At 39.6% G+C, this 17245-nt stretch overlaps 1 protein-coding gene across 8 annotated transcripts in view; it reads right to left on the reverse strand.

Annotated features, from left to right (window-relative positions):
- Positions 1-17245, reverse strand: part of CPNE4 (copine 4) — a 268973-nt gene that overhangs the window by 162288 nt on the left and 89440 nt on the right. For 7 of the 8 annotated variants that reach the window (XM_021388897.1, XM_021388896.1, XM_021388898.1 and 4 more), the window contains one exon: positions 12660-12847. In XM_021388897.1, the coding sequence (XP_021244572.1) occupies positions 12660-12847 (188 nt within the window). Of the gene's footprint in view, positions 1-107; positions 191-12659; positions 12848-17245 lie in introns of those variants that run through there. The other variant, XM_021388904.1, reaches the window with a different exon arrangement.

The following is a 17245-nucleotide window of genomic DNA, read 5'->3' on the forward strand; positions in this document are numbered from 1 at the left end:
ATACAATTTTTTTCCTTTAGGTTACATAAGTGCAATTATAAGAATGGGGTGATTGTCCCACTCTACTCTGCCCTCATGAGGCCTCATCTAGGGTACTGCATACAGACCTGAAGCTCCCAGCACAAGGTTGCAGAGCTCTCGGACAGGATCCAGAGTGGGGCCACAAGGATGATCAGAGGACTGGAGCACCTTTCCTATGAAGAAAGGTTGAGGGAGTTGGGTTTGTTCAGCCTGGAGAGAAGTGTCCGGGGAAACCTTATTTCAGCCTTCCAGAACTTGAAGGGAGCTTACAAACAGGAGGGAAAGTGACTTTTTATACAGTCTGATAGCGACAGGACAAGGGGGGGGATTTTTCTTTATTTTTTTTTACTTTTTTAACTGAAGGAGGGGAGATTGTGGTTAAATGTTAGGAAAAAGTTCTTTACTCAGAGAGTGGTGAGGCCCTGGCCCAGGCTGCCCAGAGAAGCTGTGGATGCCCCATCCCTAGAGGCGCTCAAGGCCAGGCTGGATGGGGTCCTGGGCTTCCTGATCAGGAGGGTGGTAGCCCTGCCCACATGGGAGGGGTTACAACTTGATATTTGAAGTCCCTTCCAACCTAAGCCATTCTATGATTCTATCAAAATGCATCATTTCCTGCTTCAAAACTACAATTTCTGGGATGTGCAACTGTGGAATAAAAACTGAGCATCTCACAAAAGGGTGAGATTTACCTCAGATAGTTGCAGTTAATATTTGCTCATGAATTTAAACTAAATTATAGAGAAACCAGCAAGACAATATGCTGTACATCTTTGAACCTAATTATTGATACGGAACTGCAGCAATTACTCCGGTTCCTGTGACTTATATGCTCATCCACAGGCGACTGCTTTGATCAAGAACTGGTCATCACATTTTACCATCATTAACTGTGACATTTTGAACAAAAGGCAGGTAAATCTCTCGAGTCTGATCACCTAAGCAACATACACCCAGGTAGCACAGGAACTGTACACACTGTCTACAAGGTCCTGAGATTTTTAGTGAGTAGCAGCCGTGCAGATTGAAGACTGACAAAAGCATTTTGCTTTGTTGTCAGCAGAGGGTTTGGAGTGGCTATTACCACCAGTGTGCCAGGAATATGGGAATCATTCAACCCTGTTGCTTTACTACTTTGAGGTAGGCTCTTACTAGTTTACATGTCACCTTCTAGGATTTTCTTTTGGGAGAACACAAAGACCATAAGGAACAAAAGAAGAAATTGTGCTTCTCACATTTTACCAGGAGGCATTCTTAGCCTCCAGTGAAAAAAAAAAAATGCAAAGCACCTGAAAGCAAAACTGCAATACAAGCAAAAGAAAAACAGAGAAGTGGCCTGAAAGCTATGAGCTGATGGACAAATGTCCCTTTTTCTTCTAAGATTCAAAAGAGACAAATATATTTTCGTGAAATAAGCACTGCTTTTTTAAAATTGAAATAAGAATGGAAAGGGTAATTTTTGTAGAAATATATACTCTGGCATCACATACAAATTGAATACTATAAACTACACAACAAATCTCAGTTCAGGATTATGTAGATAACCGATGCAAAGTGGCTCGGCTTGGAGTTCAGCATTTTATATACAAAAGACTTCAAGGAGAGAAAGAAAAAAAGTCACTCTTCAACATTTTTCTTAAAGGAAAAAAGTTCGGTAATGACCAAAACCACCTGTTAACAGATAAGGCCAGTATATCTATAACAAAATGTAGTTTGACAATTGTCAGTTAGATTTCACAGAGTTTACATTCTGGCCCAGTTATGGCATAGCTTAAAAATACGTTGCATTAGAATCACAGAATTATCAAGGTTGGAAAAGACCTCCAAGATCATCTAGTGCAACCATCCACCTATCACCAATGTTTCCCACTAAACCATGTCCCTCAGTACAACATCTAAATGTTTCTTGAACACTCCACCATCTCCCTGGGCAGCCTGTGGCAGTGTCTCACCACTCTTTCTGAGAAGAGTTTCTCAACATGCAACCTGAACCTCCCTGGCGCAACTTGATGCCATTCTCTCTTGGGCCTGGGAGAAGAGGTCGACCCCCACCTCACCACAGCCTCCTTTCAGGCAGTTGTAGAGAGCGATCAGGTCTCCCCTGAGCCTCCTCTTCACCAGACTGAACAATCCAAGCTCCCTCAGCTGCTCCCCATAAGACTTGTGCTCCAGACCCCTCACAGCTTCACTGCCCTTCTCTGGATCTCTCCAGAGCCTCAGTATCCTTGTAGTAGTGAGGGGCCCAAAACTGAACACGGCACTCGAGGTGCGGCCTCAGTAGTGCCAAGCACAGAGGAATAACTTCCCTGCTCCTACTGGCAACATTATTTCTGATACAAGCGAGGAGTTACTAGGTATTACATACCACCAAACACGTCGGAAGCTGAAAAACAACTCAAAATTGTTTTTTACTTTCCTTAGCATAAACTTAAGCTCCATCAATTCATATCAACTGCATGGTACCTTATTATAGCGCTGGTTTTAAACCAGATCAACTTAATGAATCTGGTATCCCTAGTTGGTCAATACTGGAATAAAAACTCTCCAAAGAACATTCACAATTAATCTACCTGTTTTCCTAAATCAGTTAGTCATTTCTAACTGCTCTTCCCATTGCAGGATCTTCATGAAACAACTCATACTAAGCTCAAAAATTCGTCCCAGTGAAAGCAGAAGTAGTTCAGGTTGCTGACAATCTCTCAGCCCCATTTTCATGCTATAGGTCAAGAATTAATGTACCGAATCAATCCAGTGAATTATCTACTTACAAATCAGCTCCAAAGATTCCTGTTTCCTGTAGGTTTATCACAATCTGTCAGACTACTAAAGGCAAGTCAGGCTTAAAATCTGTCCTGGAGATGTGTGAAGTTTGTATATCTGTAATAAATAGCTCACAAGAGGCAGACGTATCACCAAGCCAATCTGAAATGTGTGTCTGCCTGCCCATGATAAAAGCAGACTTCCACTCCTCATCTAAGTTTAAAAAATTACGTATCTGATTGATAGATAACTAAACTGCAGGGAAAGCGGGCAAAAGGATCAAAAATGCATTTCTTTGAATGTTGAGCTGCTGATGGCAGCATGGTGACTCCTCCTCTGCAGAACCATAGCATTTTTCCTTTCCGTTAATGCCAATGAATACTCAAAACAGCCAGATGTGCTTAATGCTAGATGCAGCGATAATGCATCCTTCCCATTTCACAGACTGGGACTGGAATTCAGCAAAGTTCTCACAAAGGCAATTCGGCCACATGAGCTGCTGGGATTCTGCACTACCTCTTCAGAAAGCTACTGTTATTTATTTTTAAAGTAGCAGTAGCATTTCTCTAATTTCTTGTATCTTTTTAACTGTAAGCTCTTTGGATACCTTCCTTTGCTGAATACCACTGAAAAAGCTCTTTTAAGGGTATCTTCATCAACCTAGTACAGCATTGCATGAGGAAACTCCTCAGCAATAGGAGCAAGATGGAAAGAAAGCAAGCTCCTTCTTAAGTTCACCCTTCATTGCTGTCAATTATTTTACCTTGGCCTTATCTTAAATCAGTGTTTTAAGATTTCCCACCGTCTCTGCCTTCTCTGTGCACTCTACCTTGTCCCTGCCCCACAGGGACACTTTAAAACAAGGATACCTCTCTCCATTAAGCTCCTTTACCTGATGAGACCACCTTTCTGCTTAAAGACTGTCATTACATGCTTGTACACAGAAAAGCTCAAGTGTCCTTTTTAGTGCAATCAGGGATTACTAAAACACTTTGAAGAATATTATGCTGATTTCTTTCTCAAGTAAAAGAAAATTATTCCTGGCTAGACAAAATAAGGAAGGTATTTATAAGCCCTCAGATTCATTCCTGATCGTATATTCTTGTGTATAATATGAAGAGTACAAATAATAAATACCATACGCCAGTATTTAGCCTTACCATTGTGACAGACAGCTTTGTATCTATTCTAGAGAAATATAAATCATGCCTGACTTTAACAAGCCAGTTATCCAGGCTTGACAAAGCAGTGTGAGCAGTGTAAGGCCTTCCTCTTTCTCAGGTCTTCCTTAGGTAATTTTGAAAACAATTGTGGATAGCCTCTTTAAAAAAAAAAAAATACAACAGAACTAGAAGATTCGATCTGGTTTTAGAAGTATATATCAGAAAACTCTTGTTCTATTAATATGACTGAGAACAGTGTTTAACAGTCACAGCTTCCACGAATAGCTATTCTGAGCAAAGTTGTGAAAAGTTGGTGAAGCATTAATTGAGTACTACCAAGTAGATAGCAATATTACAGGCAATACTTGCAAGTGTGTCTCAGGATCACTAGAAATAGTGATGAAAATGCAATAACTTCAAATAAATATCCACAACTGGGGGCTGGAGGAACATTCAGTTCAAGTGCCCTACTTCTGAGGCAAAAAAAAAGCTTATTTAATAAATTGTATACTTTGTCAGCCATAGTATGTGCTAGATGAAATGTGATACGTACAAAGATAGATAAGAATTCATCTCAGTCCTTTCTTCATATTTCAAACTACTCTCTAGTTAAGGTGAAGGTAAACTTTTCAGGTAACCTATAACCATTCAAGTCATTTCTACCAGCAACAACACACAAACATTTGCAAAGGTAACACAGAAATCTCATTAACGAGCACCCAGCCCAGTTCCCTCTTTCACAGTTCCAAATGGAAAGATATGTGCATAGAGTTCCTTGCAAACACACAGTAGCGCTCTAACTGAAGATGGCAGCTGGAGTATGGTTATATAGAAAACGTTCACAAGAAATGAACCTTTTCAGTGTCCAGTGGATGATGAAACAGATGTAAACAAGTGCAAAGCATTCAGCTTTTCATCTCAGCTAGCACAGTAAACTGATTTTTAAGCAGGTAACTATTTCCTAACCTGGGAAAATGACTATGTGATCTCACTGTTTTTTTGGTTGTTTTTTCTTTTTTTTTCCAATTTCATTTCTGTGCTCTCTCAGATTTACCAGACCAAAGGCTCCTGAAAATGGATTCCAAGAGTAGATTTTCCCAATAGAGGATGCTCCAGGCCATGGGAACAAGAAGAGACCATGCAGCTTTTACCACCTCTTTACACAAGTTCTCCCTGCTGACTTCCCAAGAGTACATTTGTTTTTATTCACTTATGCGAATGGTGAGAAAAATCTCTTCGCTATGCCATGACATGAGGGCAGGGGACTTGACAAACGTAGCTGGGCTGACAGAACCAGAACCCAGCATCCTGCTGCTGCTGCAGGAGAAGATCCCACAGATCTGCGAGAGGGGAAACAGCCAGCTCAAACAGACCTAAGTAAGACTCTAAGTAAGAAAACAGACTTCTACAGCGCATGTTTTCTCTTTCATTTGTCCCTGCATCACGTTTCACGAACTGCACTACAGAGGTGGAGATTACTGTTTGAGCTAGTGGAACATTACAATATCTCACATATATTGACTCAGAGTGACAACATCTGACTTCAGTTAAGATTATCTGTCTGATTCAAATGAGCTGAAATTTCAAGACTAGTTGATGTAAAATGACAGGAAAAGAAGCACTGCAGGTACATCTAGACAAAGAGAAAGCAGCAGTGATGGGTGAGATAAAGAATAAAGGCAAAAAGTAATTACTATAAAATGGATTTAAAATAAATAGTCACTTATTACTACCTCGGGTATAGAAAGAAAAATCTCATCAAAACCTAATGTTGTTCATATTTCTAAACTAGGCACAGGAGGAAAAAATTCCCAGTACCCACTTTAATCAAATATTTGCTGACACAAAAGATTTACAACCTTTAGCTTTCAGACTTTTGACTTTGCATAACAAGTTGAGAAAGACTTATGAAATAAAGAGAGTTGTGTTTCTTTTTAAAGAAGAGGCTACAAGAAAATGTAATTCCAGGTTCTCAGTTTATGCATATACATTCACAGAAAGGTACTCAAAGTATAAGGAGTTGAACAGAAATATTATGAGAGATCTTCTGCAGGATATGAGCGAAAACTCCACAGAAGATTCCCACCTGTCTTTATTACAATAAAAAGATCTTTCAAGCCCGTCCTTTTGAAATACCCACGTCAGGTTAGGAATTTACAAGGGAGTCAGTGCTCTCCTCTCCTCAAACTTGTAGAACAGGACCGTATCCATGTGAAAAAAATCCTTCTTCCTGAAAGAGTTAATGACAGGAGCTCTGCAACATACAGACCCATGGAACAGAGGAGGCTTCCAAAATATTAAGACTTGGAACATAGAATATCCAGTGAGATTATTTCAGGCTGGAAGTAGACTGAGATCAAATATTCAATTAGCCTGCAGCGTGACCCAGCAGACTTCCAGCAGTGTTTGAAAAAAAAAAATGAGCTGACTTTGTCACTTTCACTATACGGAAATATTTCAGGCAAGTTTACCAGCAGCAGAAAACAGAAGCCAAAAGCAAATTTTGGCAGCAGCAGAAGCTACAAAATAGTCCTAAGCAAAGTAGCTTTCATTAGCATCAGCATACACTTAAAAAGGAAGGAAAAACATTGAATTATGAAGATGCAATAGGCTATAAAGCCATATTCTCAGGCACAGAGAAATTTTTGTTGCAGAAAAAATAAGAGTCGCATCTTTCTGCTGAGGAGTCAGAACAAGATGGCTCTCACGGCACATAAGAATCTCTTACGCACCAACTTCTAGGAATATTCTTCAGGAAACGAATGCAGAAGGAGTGATGCAATTTCTTCTTATTAAGTGAAAAGATGAGTAACACCTGTGCTAACAGATCACTACCTGCAGGAGGTGCAGGGCACAGACCTGTGTGCAAGACTAGGTACTCTGAAGACCTGAGATAACTTGGCAGCTGGGGCCAGTCAGCTAGACTGTCAGTTCCAAGTCACATACAACAGGGCCTTGGCCATACGCTGCCTTTCAAAAAGAATCTCACTGCTCTTTTTTTCTGATGATTGTCTGAAGGCCTTGATCATTTCAGTTAAAGGTTCATTTCTTCCACACTGGCTTTCATAAACAAGCTGCCAGTGATTCCAAAAGTATTTTTAATAAATCTGAAACAGATCATTAAAAACTTTGATCTAAATTTTTGGTCGCAAGAAAAGCAGGTAGCATTTTCAATTATCAGACCCATCCTATACCTGGAAGAGAAGAAAGCCTAGTGTGGAAATTTTAAGTTTCTTCATGCTGACAGGGGGTAATTTCATGACAGCTACTGTGTGAAAGCATCTCACTACCTCCATGATCTGATACAAAACATCCAACCAGAATTTTGTAACACTTTTTTTGTCCAGAGAAAAATCTTCATAAACTGGTATGTTCTTCTTACTGTTACCTCAATCTTACAATTACTTTTGTACAGGATGCCAGTTCAAGTTGAAATCCTGGTATTAAAATGGAAAAAGAATATCTAGAATACGCTCTAACACTTAAGAGAACAAACCAAACATCTAATAAACCAACTCTGTTATGCCTCACAGCTCTTTAAAGCAGAGGACAAATCCCAAATTACTGCTTGAAAACCTCTCTGGGAATACAGAAGTAGCTGTTGGCATTGCATCTCTGAAGTATTCTGAAATAAACATGGTTAAAGTAACCATCCAAACTATTCCTTGATAGGAGAGATATAATTAACCTTATAAATACACAACATAACAGTTGTAATTTTACCCGGTCACAGACAAATCAGAAAACTAAAATCCCAAACTGCATTGAGAAAATGAAAAGGGATTTTCCTCCAATACAGGAACAAGAAACTTAAAAAGGATCAGCAAGTAGTAGTCTCAAAGTATAGAAGTAATAGTACTTTATGCAACAACTGCTCGACCACAGGACCCTGCATCCCAGGATATTGTGAAAGTTTATTTCTTTAAATAATTAAAAAAATACCTGAATAAAGTTATGGGGATTAAATCTACCCTTGTTTGTCAGTTACAAAGACATTTAAGAAGTCACAGAGCTGATCACTGGGGGCTGGCAGAGCAAACTGGAAAGGCACTTTTACATTTCCATGATCTCACACATTTCTTCACCATCACCAACCTGTACATGTGAGACAGGAGTGAGAAAGATCTTGAGGAAGACTATATGTGGCTGCTGCTGGTGGCGGTGGTTCTTTTTTCAGATAAAAAACTTCCAGTTCTATCCAAACACTTAATCTATTACTCCGTTCATCTATATGAACTGAAAAAGATTTATATAAAACACTAAATAAATGCATAAGGGCTTATATATGTATTCTCTTCACAGTGCTTTTGTTGTTATCTTGGAACACTTTGGTAGAGTCATGGAACATGTCAACCCACAGACTCTTCTATTTCATGGCTCGTTGGCTTTTGCAGTGGGCTGTGACAGCCACAGATGGGTAACAGAAGTGTATCTATGGAAATGAGAAACAGAAGTCTGCCTTCAGGTCTTCTCTTAAGCTCTTTTCCCCATGCAGGGAAGGGAACCTCCCCCATCCTTCAATGCACAGAGCAACAAGAGGAGGCAGCAGCCACTTGGAATGGAGATTGGAACCCAAGAGGAGGCAGAGGAGGAGGAAGGAGAAGGATACCGGAATTACGGAAAACTGAGGGGAAAAGCAAATAAAGATGAAGAAAAAGAGAGAGTCCTTCCTATAGCTAGATTTCTAGGTAGATACTAAGTAGGCTCCACTGGTATTCCACGTGTTCAATGCATTTCCAAGCTAACTGGTCTCTTTATACAAAGGTCCGTAAAGGTGTTATGGATTAGTGGTCAAAGCAAAGTAAAGATAAACCCAGTTTCCATTTGGGGAAAAATAAAAATAATAAGAAAAAAAATCAAATCAAGCTGATCCTTCATATCAAATTTTAGAAACACCAAAATGAAAAGTTCTGGTTTTCCCCTATGTTTTGATCAAAACTCACCGAATTTCATTGAATTGGTGACTTCAATCAACATTTAGATGAAAAAAATTGAATAAATCCATTTCAGTAAACAAACCTATCTATCCAAAAAAGGCAGTCCAAACATGATTTTCAGCAAATGCATGTTGTCTTTGGTGGTGTTTTATTTCCTCTGCACTGGCTGTTCAAACGCACAAGGCAGCGGATCTCCTAAGCCCCACTGCTGAAAGCTGTAAGAACACAGCTACAGGAAGCCCTCCCTGATTTCCAGATGTGGCTATTGTCCAGATCTGCTCTTCTGTTTTTGTAGTCACAAATGACACTTTCCATCCAGGTACGTCAGGTTGCATTACACCTCCTGATCTCATGTAAGTCTCATATGACCAGACATAGCTCAGCAACATCCTTGACTCTCAGAATAACATGTGCTTGCCACATGAAGATAACAGCTCATGAACCAGGCCAAGTTACTTTCTCAGGAATAATAATTTAATGAGAATTTTAGTTCTAGCACATCTCAGATGAAGACTGCAGAGCTATACGCAATTAACACTTACTACATAAACACATTCGCACTGCAGGTGGGTACTATAATGATTCGAGGAAAAGAGTTTATCATCATACACTTTTGCCTGATTCCAGTACCCCATTCAACTATTCACCATCCTGAAGCTTAGTGCAGTAATTAAATTCAAATTAATATTGGAAAACAGCCATCAAATGACTCTCCTAAACAAGCACTTAAAAAAAAAAAAAGGCAGTTATTTTGTCCTTCTGGAACTGTACCTGCCTAGAACCAAGGCCCAGGAGAGCCAAAATTCAGCCTTGGATCACCAAATTGTTTTTTAGTACATGCGGATAGTGTAATCTTAAATTCTGACATATAATCTCAGGCTAAAAATGCAAACTTAATGCTACAGAAAGAGCAGATTGACAATGTTTCAGTAAGATGCGATATACCATTTTAATTCTCCACTGGGGGAGACACTGTTTTCCAGGCAACATGAATATGCAAACACAGAGATATGCATGGGAGGGAAAACGCATGCACAGGGTGTGTGTGCCTGTTTATTTGTAGGGAACTATCTATCAAACAGGAAGAAAAACACATCAAGCACATCTGTGCCAGAACTGGGGACAACACTGAGGCTGCCTTGAGTACTTGCATCCTGAATGTGATCCTAATGGTTTCACAGCTACAGAGAAGACAAAAAACAACCATGTTTAAATATATATAAATCTCTAAACATATATATACACGTACACACACACCTTCCAATACCTGGAAACAGCATCCACTCACTTCACAACAGTACAAATATTTTTATTTTATATTTACATGTTTGGGAGGTATAATTTACACAAACACGTGTGTACATATGGTACCACAGAACGAAAAAAAAAACCCTCTCTCTCCTACATGGACAGGCTGCCAGGTTTTATCAAAATCTTTCCAGAGACAGATTCTTCCCTTCCAACAAACCTGTTCTATCCTCCACACAACCTGTGTTGGTAGAATGAATCCACCACTTTCTAGCATCTGTAATTGCACGGACAGCGCAATCTCAACAGCAGAAGGCCACCACCTTCAGCTGCCTCTGGTCCATTAGAGGCTGTGCAGACAGTCCTCAGCATCTCCCACACTTTTCCAAAGCACCTATTTACAAGAGAACAACCAGGGAAATCACAACCTGTATTTTAAGCATCTTCAACCCAGCTGCTCCCTGTTCAGAAACCCTCAACATAGCCATAACATGTGGTCAGTGGGCATCTTTCAGTAACACTGGATTTTGCTGCAATCTGCCTGAAGACATCCAACCTACAAGGACTTTCAGCTATTTGGAAATTTAAGACTTCTTCCTGAAGTCTCCAAACCCACAGACAGAAAACTCTTAAGGTTCCAATCCTCTTTGTATTGTCATTCAGTAATTTCTATGCTGAATGGATTCATTTTAATAGTAACTAGATTTTTTAAATTACTAATCTGTCTACAGTCTCAGATCTTGCTGGATCACTGATTGCCATCAGCAGAAGATTCTTCCAGCCAAATTATGTCTTCAGCTATACCTGAGTGACTCTGTTCAATTTAACTCAGCAATTGGAACTTAATTAAAATTTTTGTTGGAAATGTGTGGGCCAGAATAGGAAATGGTTCATCACGTCAAAGCTGCATTAGCTCTGCAGCACTGATAGGAACATGAACTAATAAAAACTTTTTGTTCATACTAAAATGAATACCCTGGACTTTCATTAGACAGTAGGAACAACTGCCATAAGATGAGAGTCGTATCAGTGAGCAGATCTGCTCACTGAATTTCTCTGTTCAGACAACCACTTTTCAAATTAAAAACTGCATTAAATAAAGGGGATCTCAATCACAACACAAGAATATGTAATTTAAATCTACTTATCCTGCGTATAACTGGCCACAGAAAACTGTGTGAAATGTACTCAACGTTATTCAGAAAATTGAAATGGTCCAAAAGGTTTGGATCTGTCCTTTCCAAGCACGTGCATTTCATTTATTTTGACCTTTAATCCAAATGTCGTCATTTTCTTCAATTTCAACAATTACATACAGCGTAGCTAAATGCTCCTTTCTGCATGGTTAGCTAGAATTCTCTTTTTTTTTTTTTGCTAGTATATCACCTTACATTTCAATTATGTTAAGATACTGATTTTGAAGCACAAGGACAATTTTTTTTTTTTTACTTACATAGTGATTTTCTACCGTAAACCTACCTAACGCACCCACAACAAGCTAATAAAAGAGCAAGACTACAAGCAAAAAAAATGAAATTTCCTCTGCTGGGGCTGACCCTACAATGGAAACATTTCAGACATCTACAGAGCAAAACCATACTGTTGGAATAAGTAGGACAAGATTGCTGAAGTCTGACAGAGTGGCTAAAAAGGCTAAATTAAAAACCCACAAATTTAGGCTTTTCCCTTCTGCATATACTCACAGCTTTTTTACTCACAGCCATCTTATTCTAAATGTTGAAACTACTGAAGATTGAGGGATGAATACTCACTCAAAATAAGAGAAGAACTGGATTTGACATATGCCTGATTTTCTCATGCATGCTCCCCATAACAGCTATGCCTTTTTGCTATTAACCAGACACTCAAGTTTAACTTTTAAGTAAAATAATCACCAAGTTTTCATTTAGAATCTAACACTCAGTTCAGTGCTCTTCATTAACAATAAGCATGCTTCTAGGACATTCTATTTATCATTCGAATTTTTAAGATTAAAATCCTACTTCATGTTATTTTTTCTAATCAAATGTGCAATCTACAATACAATGTAAATTGATGGATTAGTTTATATCACTAACTTAAACTGTGGATCCAGCCTCAATGCTCAAGATTTGCCAAACTACTGCCACTGAATTCCTTGCCAACTAGTAATAAATACTCCTCCCTTCCACAGCACTTTACTTCTTCAGATTGGAAAGCATTTTATAATGGTCACTATCATTATCTCTGCTATTATATAGCTTCTATGAAACAAGAGTGCCTAGAGGGAAAAGTTTTATGATGCTTTATTCTTTAATCATCTTCATTTTTAATTGGGACTCCAAAGAGAAGTTCAAAGTATCATTAAGAATCTGATTCAAAGAGTGTTAGAGTTAATGGAAAGTCTCCCTTCTATCTTACAAAATTTCACCACAGGGTTCCAACTGCTTCTTCTCTCTATTGCTTGAATACTTGAATTTTGTCTTGGTTTCATTAAGTCATCCTAAAGCACGAGAAATTTTTTTTTTCTTTTTAAATTCTATTAAACACTCACCTCAAACCACTGACCATGTGACTGCATTTTAAGGATGACACAAGGGTCTGGTTTTGAGAGGGCATCCCTGTCTGATATGCCTTTGCAGGCAACCCGCAGCTCCACTTTCGTCAGACATGGGCTGTTAAAGATTCCCAGGGTATTGGCTGCTGACTCATAGATGTTGCTCATTTTCTTCATTCCTTTTCCTGTAAGGAGAGAAAAGGTCCATTAAGAACACCGCAGGCACCGTACAACCCTTTTGTCCATGCAGAAGCCAGCACACATTCAAAGACAACAGCCTATGAGAACACGCCATTGTGAATAAGAACCTGAGCAATGGGGAAAAAAAAAATCTATGGAAGAAAGGCATAAATCATCCTTTATGTTTCAAAATAAGCCAAATTCATAGTGAAACTTTCCACCATGGCCCTGAACTCTTGGGGGTGAACAGTGACCTCAGCTTAGAGCTCTGTTCCTGCTCTCAGTGCCACATTTCCTCAGGCAAAAGGGGCAGACATGGTGGTAACTCTGTATTTCTCCTGAGAATGCCTTATTCCAAGGCTTAATTAAATTTGTTCAGCGCTCCAGTGATCTGTTTCTATTCCTTCATACTCCATCTAAAAAGCACACACTTCGCCTTATACGAACTTTGTGTAAATTCATTTGAAGGCCCCTTTCATATCAAGATACATTTTATTCTCTATTTCTGCACTTATTGCTCTTACTGCTGAACATTACTTCCCCCCATACTCAAGCAAGTAGTCGGGATTGATGGTCCATGCAGTAGGGCAGGGTATTTATGGTGGCAAATCTCGCTGCTATACACTGTCTGCTCTTTTGGGTCAAGAACCTCTATTAATGTGAACACAAACGGCTGAAGTAGTGGCAACCTCTGACCATTATTTCATTACAAATGTCAGCACCACCACAAATCTTGCAGCTTGAGCTTTTGCTCAAACAGAAGCAACAAAATAAAAGCAATTTTAACACAGCAAGAAATTACTACGCGATCATTTTTTCCCATCAACAAGGCATTTAAGAACACTTCAATTTACTCGTTCCGAATTTCCCAATCCGACCCCTAAAAATCTGTTTGCCAACACAAGGCTTAGCACCTTCAGCCCACCTCTTCCTCCTCCAGTCATAAGAGCAGCAAAAAAATTTATGTCACCTTTCCAGAGGGCAGATTTATGATACTGGGTCATAGGCAGTTGGTTTTTTGTGGTCTGTTTCTAAGCTCCTCACTGTCTCTTCCACCACCTCAATTCTCAGAAGTTAATGATTTTTGAGAACTGTTTTGATAAAAGATAACTTCTGGTGTTTCGGAAATGAAATTTAAGTTTTCCCACTCTAACATTGACAATTTTGAAATAAAAACCAAAATCACCTTCAAAATATCAATTTTCCCTATGAATTACAATGGTAAAATTGGAACAGCATTTCTAAGCTCAGAGTAAGCAGACTTTGCAATACAGCACGGAGATCTAAGAAATACAAATAAATTTGAATTCATGAAGTCTGAACAATGGAACAGATGATCTGTTCTCCTTGCAGATGAGAGAAAGGTACATAACTAGGTACAATTCTTCAAAACTGTTCAAATCTATCCAGGACCTTACCATACAGCCACATCCTGTTGTGAATTCCACCCCACCCCACCCCCAACACACACGTGTTGGTTCAGTATGATTTGAAGTCAAGTGGATGGCCTCCAGCCACTCTCTCCAACTCAAGACCTACGTGCAAATTTCCTTAGAGTAAAACTGGCTTTTGAAATGTGAGGCACCACCATGATAGTGCCTGACAGCCTAGGATCACACCAGCTCACTTCAGACCTTCCCAATCACCTGTAAATGCTGCCACCCGCACTGTATTCCCATGATTTGCCACCAGGAAATAAAAACCAAACCTAAACAAATGTGGAAACAGGAACAGCATTAGGATGCTTTATTAAGCGCAAACAGAATATCCAACTTCTATACCACGCACTCCTACACGATGCTTTCGCTTCTCATACATTTTCAGCTAAGGCCCTTGACACTAGATGACTAGCACCACCAAACACTGAAGTCTTTTACAGAGTGGGGAACAACATCTTGTGCTGAGTCAATTCTCTTTTTTGATGGCAAGATCACAGTCCTAGCCTGAAAGCAATGGCAAGCACAGGGGAACTGGGCTCCAGCTTATCAGCACTACTGATAAAATCATAAGTTGAGGAGCAAAGTCCTGCATGCAACAAGGACCTGATGTGATACTGCTGCTAAGCATTACAGTAAGAGTATGGAAAAAGTGCTGCTAAATGTAATGATGAAACCATACTTAGGAGACCAGTGTCCTTTTTGTAGCCTATTTTTTCTTTTCAAAAAGGGAACAGATTACAGAGGAGGTAACTTCAAAAAGCCACTGCAGGATCACATTTAGCTTAAAATTGCAGAGTCAACTACATGTATTTATACGTATTTTGCTAGCAATCATCACAAATCTGTGTTTTCATTCTATTTACAATATATTCTTGATACACAACGTCAGAAATTTGCGTATCCATCATCTGAGATTACAGAAACCAGTTAGAAGCTGAGGTGGAGGGGAAGGACTGTTAACTAATTATTCATTATACTACAATCCCATCTCCTTCAGAAAGCTGCTAACAAGCTCAACAAGCTCATCCCACATGTTTACAAGAGATTTTTACATGTTGCCCTTTCCAAACTGAAATCCATTTGAAAATTGGGTTAATTCTGTCTCATGCGCATCTTGTATCATTAATGAAATGTCATCTTTTGTGCAGAAATAGGTTGGTGATTTAATTAAAACATATTACTTCAATGCTAAAGAGAAGGAAAAAAAGTAGCAGCAAGGAGGAGATACGTATTTTTCTTCCTCCCACAATAATTATACACTGTTTTTGTGGACTGGTAGTTAAGTATAAAATTATATTTCTTTTTATCACTACAACTATTACTTCAGCTTTTACAAGTTCTAAATTTACCAAAGGAAAAGATCAAGCCATAGTCTTATTCTTTTGTCCCATTATATTCACTTAATATAATCACCAGTTTGGGCTGTTGCTCTGATGTCATGTTACCAGGAAGTTGAGGACCAGGAAAACAGCTATTGAGCCCACTGAAAGTGGCTAAAAAAAGTATTATTTTACGTAAACAGATACAAGTTACATTGGGTAAGAATATTTTTTTCCCCTCTTTTCAATTAACTACATACAGAAGGAATAAATTATTCCATTTTCTTTGCTAGCAACTCTTCCTTTTTCACTTGATTATGAACTTCTCATTCTTTGAACGTCCACAGGGCTTTAATAATATTCACTGATTAAGAGCTGTATCTGTGAGAGGAAAGTAATAGCACAGCTACGAAAGTAAGCAAACAAAGGGATCTGGTCACAATCTACTGAAGTTTTCAGTTCATTGCTACGTGCGTTCCCTTTCATTTCTGCTCAAAAACAGAAAAACAGTGCATTATTATATGCTAACCAAATTTCACTCCCACACAGTCTCAATAGCCAGTGGTAGACTGCACAGATCATAGAATCATAGAATCATAGAATGGCCTGGGTTGAAAAGGACCTCAAAGATCATCGAGTCTCAACCCCCCTGCCAAGTGCAGGGTCGCCAACCACTAGACCAGGCTGCCCAGAGCCACGTCCAGTCTGGCCTTGAATGCCTCCAGGGACGGGGCATCTACAACCTCCCTGGGCAACCTGTTCCAGTGCGTCACCACCCTCTGTGTGAAAAACTTCCTCCTAATATCTAACCTAAATCTCCCCTGTCTCAGCTTAAAACCATTCCCCCTTGTCCTATCGCTATCCACCCTCACAAACAATCGATCCCCCTCCTGTTTATACGCTCCCTTCAAGTATTGGAAGACCACAATGAGGTCTCCCCGGAGCCTTCTCTTCTCCAAACTGAACAAGCCCAGTTCCCTCAACCTTTCCTCATAGGAGAGGTGCTCCAGCCCTCTGATCATCTTGGTCGCCCTCCTCTGCACTCGTTCCAAGAGCTCCACGTCCTTCTTGTGCTGGGGGCCCCAGGCCTGGACACAGTACTCCAGATGGGGCCTCACGAGAGCCGAGTAGAGGGGGACCACCACCTCCCTCTCCCTGCTGACCACTCCTCTTTTAATGCAGCCCAGAAGATCAAAAGATCAAGGAGATCCATGGAGTCAGCAAGAAAATAACCCAGTAATTTTAATAAAGCAGCTTTAGCAATACAGTTCCCCAAGTGATCCTGCCTTTTCCCTGAGTACTTCATCACTGATAACACGGTAATGAAAAATGATCATTAGGCACAGGAGGTTTGAGTACTTCAGCACTGCCTCTTGGGGCCTGACCCACGCTCACACTAAACACACTCACTGGCTTCAAACACATTCCTCAAGCTTTGAAGATTTTGTGTGCTTCCATGATACCTTCCATTGCAATGCAAGACCAGGATACACAAAATAGAATATCAGCAAGATTTATAGAAAAGGATGACATTATAATGGGTCTTCAGGTAGAAAAGCTTTTACAAGTTCCCTATGATTATTTTCATGTTCAGCTTCAGCAGAACAGAGATTATTGTTCCCTCCAGGGAATGATACCAACAGAC

Source organism: Numida meleagris, chromosome 2 (genome assembly GCF_002078875.1).
Source record: "Numida meleagris isolate 19003 breed g44 Domestic line chromosome 2, NumMel1.0, whole genome shotgun sequence".
NCBI lineage: Eukaryota > Metazoa > Chordata > Aves > Galliformes > Numididae > Numida > Numida meleagris.